This window comes from Nyctereutes procyonoides, unplaced genomic scaffold (assembly GCF_905146905.1).
Source record: "Nyctereutes procyonoides isolate TBG_1078 unplaced genomic scaffold, NYPRO_anot_genome, whole genome shotgun sequence".
NCBI classification, from domain to species: domain Eukaryota; kingdom Metazoa; phylum Chordata; class Mammalia; order Carnivora; family Canidae; genus Nyctereutes; species Nyctereutes procyonoides.
In genome coordinates, this window is record NW_026575034.1 from 21,594,459 (window position 1) to 21,602,690 (window position 8,232).

At 39.3% G+C, this 8,232-nt stretch overlaps 1 protein-coding gene across 1 annotated transcript; it reads left to right on the forward strand.

Annotated features, from left to right (window-relative positions):
* The first annotated feature begins 6,351 nt into the window (after window positions 1–6,351).
* On the forward strand, window positions 6,352–7,299 carry LOC129505070 (olfactory receptor 56A3-like). Its single transcript, XM_055318001.1, has one exon. The coding sequence runs from the start codon at window positions 6,352–6,354 to the stop codon at window positions 7,297–7,299; it is 948 nt and encodes a 315-aa protein (XP_055173976.1).
* The last annotated feature ends 933 nt before the right edge of the window (window positions 7,300–8,232 follow it).

Genomic DNA, 8,232 nt, shown 5'->3' on the forward strand with positions numbered 1-8,232 from the left:
ACTACGACTAATAAATCATGACCAATTTTTGTGTTGCAAGTTGGTTTATCATTAAAATTAAATTTTTAAAGAAGTGTTTTTAAAAAAGATTTAATTGGAAAATTTAATGTGGAATTTAATTTAATGTGGAAAATCCTACGAGGTCAATTAAAGCAACTATACAGGGATCCCTGGGTGGCGCAGCGGTTTAGCGCCTGCCTTTGGCCCAGGGCGCGATCCTGGAGACCCGGGATCGAATCCCACGTCGGGCTCCCGGTGCATGGAGCCTGCTTCTCCCTCTGCCTGTGTCTCTGCCTCTCTCTCTCTCTCTCTCTCTCTGACTATCATAAATAAATAAACATTAAAGTAACTATACATACTAAAAAGTAAATACAAAAAGGTACAGGGATACACGGTCAACATATAAAAATCACATTTATTTCTATATATTAGAAACAAATATTAATAATTAAAAATTAACAAGTGATTGGAAAATGTACTTTTAAAGCATTTAAAAGAGTGCTAAAATATAATATTAAGCAATAAATATTCAAAATATTGCAAATCTAAAATCAATAACACGAACAACATTGTGTTGGCAATGATGTGGACAAAAAGGAACCTTCGTGTATATTTTACAGGAGTGCAAGGTAAAGAGAACCCTCTGGAGAACAGTGTGGAGGCTCCTAAAAAAGTTAATAAATAGAACTACCCTATGATCCAGTAATTGCACTACTAGGTATTTACCCAAAGAATACAAAAATACTGGTTCAAAGGGGTACATGCACCCCAATGTTTATAGCAGCATTATCAACAGTAGCCAAATTATGGATAAAGCTCAAATGTCCACTGACTGGTAAATGGATGAAGAAGATATACGTATGCAATGGAATATTCCTCAGCCATAAAAAAGAATGAAATCTTGCCTTTTGCAATGATGTGGATGAGCTAGAGTGTATTATGTGAAGTAAGTCAGTCAGAGAAAGACAAATACCACATGACTTCACATAGAGAACAAACTGAGGGTTCTGAGGGTTGCTGGAGGGGATGCGGGCCAGGGGATGGTTTAAATGGGTTATGGGCATTAAGGAGGACACTTGTGATGACAGCTTGTGCTGACGACGGAGTGTTGTATGTAAATGATGGAATCACTAAATTGACTCTCGAAACCAATATTACACTATTTGTTACTTAACTGGTATTTGAATAAGTAAAAAGTTGAAATGGAAGAAAGAAATAAGAAATCAGTATGAAATATAACACACAGTTTCAAAAAATTTAAAATAAATGAAAATAAAAGCACTTTTGTGATCTTGTGGAATGTTCCTTAAATAGGATCCCCAAAGAAAATTTATTCATAGTAAAACAGAAATTTGACTTAAACAAATTGAAGAATTTCCATTGAATAATGGAAAGTGTACGCTAAAATTCACAGATACATGACTGGCTAGAGGGATACTAATAATATCTTGTCAAAAAGGGACTCTAAGACTTAAAATATGCACAGATTTTGCAAATACGCAAGAAAAACAAAAATTAATTGCAAAAACAGGCAAAGGGTATCAAGATATAAATCACAGCTTGAAAATCACAAACAGCTAACACCACTCAGTTATATGAACACCATTCAGTTATGAGGAGAAAATCAAACAAAAATAACAAGATATTATGTTATTTCCACCAAACTTAAAAAAAATAGCATCAAACGGTACGAGGAATGTGAAAAATGAACAAACTATAAAAATTTTAAAGTTATGCTAACAAATTATTTCATTAATATTTTGGAAAGAGATTTCTAGGGAAATTAAATATTTTTATGCACCGTAAGTGAAAAAATCCCCACTCCTACACACACTCCTATTTTAGGACTATAAGATAAATATCCAAGGATATTGACAATAATAGTATTTTTATTAACAATTGATTATAGGTCATTTGTGTGTTGTCTGCTCACATAAAAAAGGAAAATGCATATCATGGAAATTGAATAGCAATCAAAAAAATGACATACACAGAGCAACACGAATGGTTGCTACGATTTAGTGTTGAGTCAATAGCCAAACTGTGGAAAGAGCCTCAGTGTCCATCGAAAGATGAATGGATAAAGAAGATGTGGTTTATGTATACAATGGAATATTCCTCAGCCATTAGAAACGACAAATACCCACCATTTGCTTCAACGTGGATGGAACTGGAGGGTATTATGCTGAGTGAAGTAAGTCAATTGGAGAAGGACAAACATTGTATGTTCTCATTTATTTGGGGAATATAAATAATAGTGAAAGGGAACACAAGGGAAGGGAGAAGAAATGGGTAGGAAATATCAGAAAGGGAGACAGAACATGAAAGACTCCTAACTCTGGGAAATAACTAGGGGTGGTGGAAGGGGAGGAGGGCGGGGGGTGGGGGTGAATGGGTGACAGGCACTGAGGGGTACACTTGACAGGATGAGCACTGGGTGTTATTCTGTATGTTGGTAAATTGAACACCAATAAAAAATAAATTTATTTTAAAAAATTTAGTGCTGAGTGAAAGCAAAGAATAGTCTGATTTATGATCCAATATCATCTATAAAATTCAATATCCAAATCATTCTTTCATAGGTGGACATGTAGTTATGTTAGCAAACTTATGATTAATTACACATATTTTAAAAACACTGGATTTTTCACTTTTCTACAGAGAAAAGAAATAGGAATAATGTTGGGATATGACAAAGACAGAAAAATAAAAATAGCGATAAAGAAACTGATGATGATGGCACAGCACAGGGATTATACTCAATGGTACTGTAATAGCAGTTTATGGTGATAGATGGTAGCTCCACCTGTGGTTAGCAGAGCATAACTGTCTTCACAATCGAATCACCACATCTTCTTTATCCATTTATCTTTCGATGGACACCGAGACTCCTTCCACAGTTTGGCTATTGTGGACATGGCTGCTAGAAACATCGGGGTGCAGGTGTCCCGGCGTTTCATTGCCTCTGTATCTTTGGGGTAAATCCCCAACAGTGCAATTGCTGGTCGTAGGGCAGGTCTATTTTTAACTCTTTGAGGAACCTCCACACAGTTTTCCAGAGTGGCTGCACCAGTTCACATTCCCACCAACAGTGCAAGAGGGTTCCTCTTTCATCCTCTCAAATAATGAAAAATAAAAAATCTAAAGAAACTGATGATGCTTGCTCCCATAATTTGAAGGATATGAATAATTCACATGAGGCTCAAAATGAAAATGAAAAAGAAACAAATTGCGTTTTGAAATATACAATTGTAAATATATCCCATTTAAAAAATCTTTCATATACAAAAAAATTACTATACATTTACTCTTTTATTCTTTTTAAGGTTTTATTTATTCACAGACACACACAGAGAGAGAGGCAGAGACACAGGCAGAGGGAGAAGCAAGCTCCATGCCTGGAGCCCCATGTGGGACTCCATCCCGGGTCTCCAGGATCACACCCCAGACTGCAGGCGGCGCCAAACCGCTGCACCACCGGGGCTGCCCAACATTTTCTCTTTTAAAAACATACTGCATTTTCTCATTACTATGTTTTTCAAGTTACTCTAGCATTATTATCATTATGATGCCATCATAAAAATCATGCTAATTAACATCAGTGCATTACATAGCATGGTTTGGGAAGGTTTATGAAACAATTAAGTGCAGGAAGCTCATGAGAACTTCTGAATGAGCTTATTGGACCCATGGAAGGCACTGAGTGTGCATGTGCAAAGGAGTGTGAATGTGGATGGACAGATGGATATAACACCCTTACATCCAGGAAATGGATGTAACACCCCTACATCCAGGAGACTAGCTGCCTACAGAGCACACAGTCAATGTTGGGTTAGATTAACAGAGCTCCTCACTTTTAGAGAGAAAGAAAATAATTTCCTTCTCACACCTGCCTGCCCGTCTGTCCCAGGAGGACATTTTAATCCCAAAGAGTAGGGATGGGAAAAGTTCCCAGATGCCTATGTCCCTCAAGCCCTGGAGCTATAACTACACCAGATACTTGAAAACTAACCAGAACTCCAGTATTGTTGGGGCCAGCCCCCCTGCTCACATCCTCTGTAGGTGAGTCTGGTAAGAGGGTGCCTGAAAGGCAACTATACCAAGATTAGCCAGAACATGGGGGAGATCTCTCTCTCTTCAGTTCAGATCTATGCTCCATTCCATTCCTGAGTCAGTACAGCTGAAGTACTTGGAAAATGGGGTAGTAGAGACTGCATCCTGCCCCAGGTCTGGAAGCACATGTGACAATCTGTGTTCTGGGACCTGCCCTTTTTGCCTTTTGCCTTTTCCTGATCTTTTGCTGGGTGGTGAAGAAGGAGATGCAGAGAAGCAGAAATTTGTCCATAGGAGATTAAATTAGGGAGCCTGGAAAGTACATCTTGTGGAGCTTAGTTTAGATGATTTGGAGTTTTCTTCCTTTTCTGTTTTTAGCATTTTATTTATATATTTGAGAGAGAGCAAGAGAGAGTGTGCATGCAAGTGGTGGTAGTTGTTGGGTGGAGATAGAGGGGGAGGGAGAAGCAGACTCATCACTGATCAGGAAGCCAGACCTGGGCTACATCCCAGGACCCTGAGATCAAGAACTGAAATGATGTCAGATATTTAGCCTACTGAGCCACCCAGGCACCCCTAGATGATTTGGAGTTTTCAACTGTACATATTAAAGTGTCAGGGCTGTAGAGCAAAGAATCTGTACATAAATGCATGAATGATGGGGGAAGAATTAAATTTCATCTAAATAACATTAGAGGCTGAAGACAGAGCTGACCGTTGGGGTCGGTGGAGTCAGCAAGTAGTTCTTCAGAGTAAGGTCAATCTAAAGAATTTCTAAAAGCTATGTTGTAAGAACAGAAAATTATGCCCGGAAAGTCACTGAGGTACCTGTGATGGGCTGCACTCATTAATGTCCTAAACAATATTTGAGAGAGCTGTCCCAAGTCCTGTCTGAATTTCTGGAGTTAGGCGGTCCCTACAATCATCATTCATCATCATCATCATCATCATCATCATCATCATCATCATCAAGAATAAGAGACACAACATAAAAGGAAACAGAAAGAAAATTGTACTCCGAGCAGGGAAAGCAGGAGTCATAGTTGTAAGTGTAAGAAAAGGGGAGATTCCAGATTTCTAGAAAACTGTCCAAGGATTGCAGGAACATGTGTGATTGGAGGTAAGAGAGAGAAACCTAAAAACATATAAAACAAAATGCCAGAAAAGATATTCATTTCTACATCACTGTGGTCACACAGGACACAGGTGTATTCACATATTCACTGGTTTGATCCTTTTATTTCTTCCACATCTGAACCCTACTAATTAAACTGTGGAAATATACATAATATAACTGAATCTCAATTTGCACAGTTCAAAAGTTAAATTCTTAAAATGGTTGACTTAACTCTACCTATTTCAGAGTGGAATGAGTCACAAATGAAATAATATGTTTAAAATTCATCTCCAAATTGCCAGAGTCACTACTAATATATTATAATAGCAAGAGAACTAGAATTGGAAGGCGATCTAAATCTCTTCTACATATAAGGAGAGAGTCATATCTGGTGGACACCGCTGCACGAACCCTTGCCTAGGGAGGCAGGGGATCTAAAGTGAAGAGAGGAGTGCTGGAGGGAATACCTCTCCTCTTTCTTCTGAGTGCAAGCCCCAGACTTATCTGACTGCTTAAGGATAAAGAAGATTAACTAACTTTATTATTTTATAATGAAGATTAACTTTATCCACACCTGCCCCATTAAATGACTGTTTAGAGATAATGTACATAAAGAAACTTTATTTGAATCTTTTAAATGTATAATTAAAGCAAACTACAACCAAAAACTTAGAATGGGGTTGGTTAGCATAGAGAACTATAGACATGGATCTAAGTTCCTATCTGTGCTAGGCTCTGCTACTCATCTGGGCATACTGCTATAGTTAAGTTGTCATATGGTAGTCTACAGAGCCATTAAAAAAAAAAAACAAAAAGGAAGAAACCAACACTTACAAATTTTGGGGACAAAATTGTCAAAATGTAGTTTCTAAGTAATTCTCTCCTCTTTAGGTTCTGTAAAGAAATAGCAATTCAATTAAGAACAAAACTTGGATAAATCAAACATCTATGAATAAACCATTCTCTAGTCCTCTATACTGCTTAAAGAGATAGGAATGACCCGGGAACACCACACAAAGGATAAACAGATGAATTCACATGGCTCTGGATGATCTTCTAGAACTCACACGTCAGCTAAGCAAAGCAAATTATTCTAAACTCATGTGTCTTTAGTTACTAGCTAATTTTTATCCTAATTTTACAGATCACTGAAAGAAAACTATAGAAATATTTGGCAAAATATGACAGCGCACCAAAATGGCACCATCTCCACTGGGGCTTCAGAGTTTCTCCTGAATTGTTTTGTCAGGTCCCCCACTTGGCAGCTCTGGTTATCCCTGCCCCTCAGCCTCTTGTTCCTCGTGGCCATGGGGGCCAATGGTGTTCTCCTGATCACCATCTGGCTGGAGGCCTCTCTACACCAGCCCATGTACTACCTGCTCAGCCTCCTCTCCCTCCTGGACATTGTTCTCTGCCTCACTGTCATCCCCAAGGTCCTGGCCATCTTTTGGTTTGACCTCAAGTCCATCAGCTTTGATGCCTGCTTCTTACAGATGTTCATCATGAACTTCTTCTATGCCATGGAGTCCTGCACATTCATGGTCATGGCCTATGACCGCTATGTGGCCATCTGCCACCCACTGAGGTACCCATCCATCATCACAGAACAATTTGTAGCTAAGGCTGCTGCCTTTATTTTGGCCAGGAATGTTATTTCTACATTGCCTATCCCCATTCTATCATCCAGACTCCATTATTGTGGGAGAAATGTCATTGAGAATTGCATCTGTGCCAATATGTCTGTCTCCAAGCTCTCCTGTGATGATGTCACCATCAATCGCCTCTACCAGTTTGTTGGAGGCTGGACACTGCTAGGATCTGACCTCGTCCTCATCTTCATCTCTTACAGCCTCATACTTCAAACTGTGATGGGATTAAAGGCGGAGGGTGCTATGGCCAAAGCCCTGAGCACATGTGGTTCTCACTTCATCCTTATCCTCTTCTTCAGCACCGTCCTTCTGGTCTTTGTGCTCACTCATGTGGTGACAAAGAAGGTCTCTCCTGATGTTCCAGTCTTGCTCAATGTCCTCCACCATGTCATCCCTGCAGCCTTGAACCCCATTGTTTATGGAGTGCGCACCCAGGAGATCAAACAAGGAATCCAGAGATTACTGAAGAAGGGATGGTAGTGAGGACAACTAGATTTCTGCATTCCTAATACAGTATGAGTTTTGACTCAATAATGGCTGAGTGGGCTGAAAGTTATGTCTATGAGTTATAATTCAAAGTGGGTAAATGTGATATTGTCTTCTTCAATAAAAGTTAAGGTTTAATAGTTAGTTTTCCTTCCTCTTATTTCTCCTTTAAAACTATCCCTGACCCCTTTTGCTTTCTCCCATCCATATGATCGGTTTTTTAAAAATAAATTAATTTTTATTGGGATCAATTTACTAACATACAGAATAACACCCAGTGCTCATCCTGTAAAGTACCCCCCTCAGTGCCCGTCACCCATTCACCCCCACCCCCCACCCCCCTCCCCTTCCACCACCCCTAGTTCGTTTCCCAGAGTTAGGAGTCCTTATGTTCTGTCTCCCTTTCTGATATTTCCCACACATTTCTTCTCCCTTCACTTTTATCCCTTTCACTATTATTTATATTCCCCAAATGAATAAGAACATACACTGTTTGTCCTTCTCCAATTGACTTACTTCACTCAGCATAATACCCTCTAGTACCATCGACGTTGAAGCAAATGGTGGGTATTTGTCGTTTCTAATGGCTGAGTAATATTCCATTGTATACATAAACCACGTCTTCTTTATCCATTCATCTTTTGATGGACACCGAGGCTCCTTCCACAGTTTGGCTATTGTGGACATTGCTGCTAGAAACATCGAGGTGCAGGTGTCCTGGCGTTTCATTGGATCTGAATCTTTGGGATAAATCCCCAACAGTGCAATTGCTGGGTCGTAGGGCAGGTCTATTTTTAACTCTTTGAGGAACCTCCAGACAGTTTTCCAGAGTGGCATTCCCACCAACAGTGTAAGAGGGTTCCCTTTTCTCCGCATCCTCTCCAACGTTTGTTGTTTCCTGCCTTGTTAATTTTCCCTATTCTCACT

Coding starts and splice junctions, on each gene's coding strand:
- LOC129505070 (XM_055318001.1), top strand. CDS start 6,352: ATGACAGCGCACCAAAATGGCACCATCTCCACTGGGGCTTCAGAGTTT.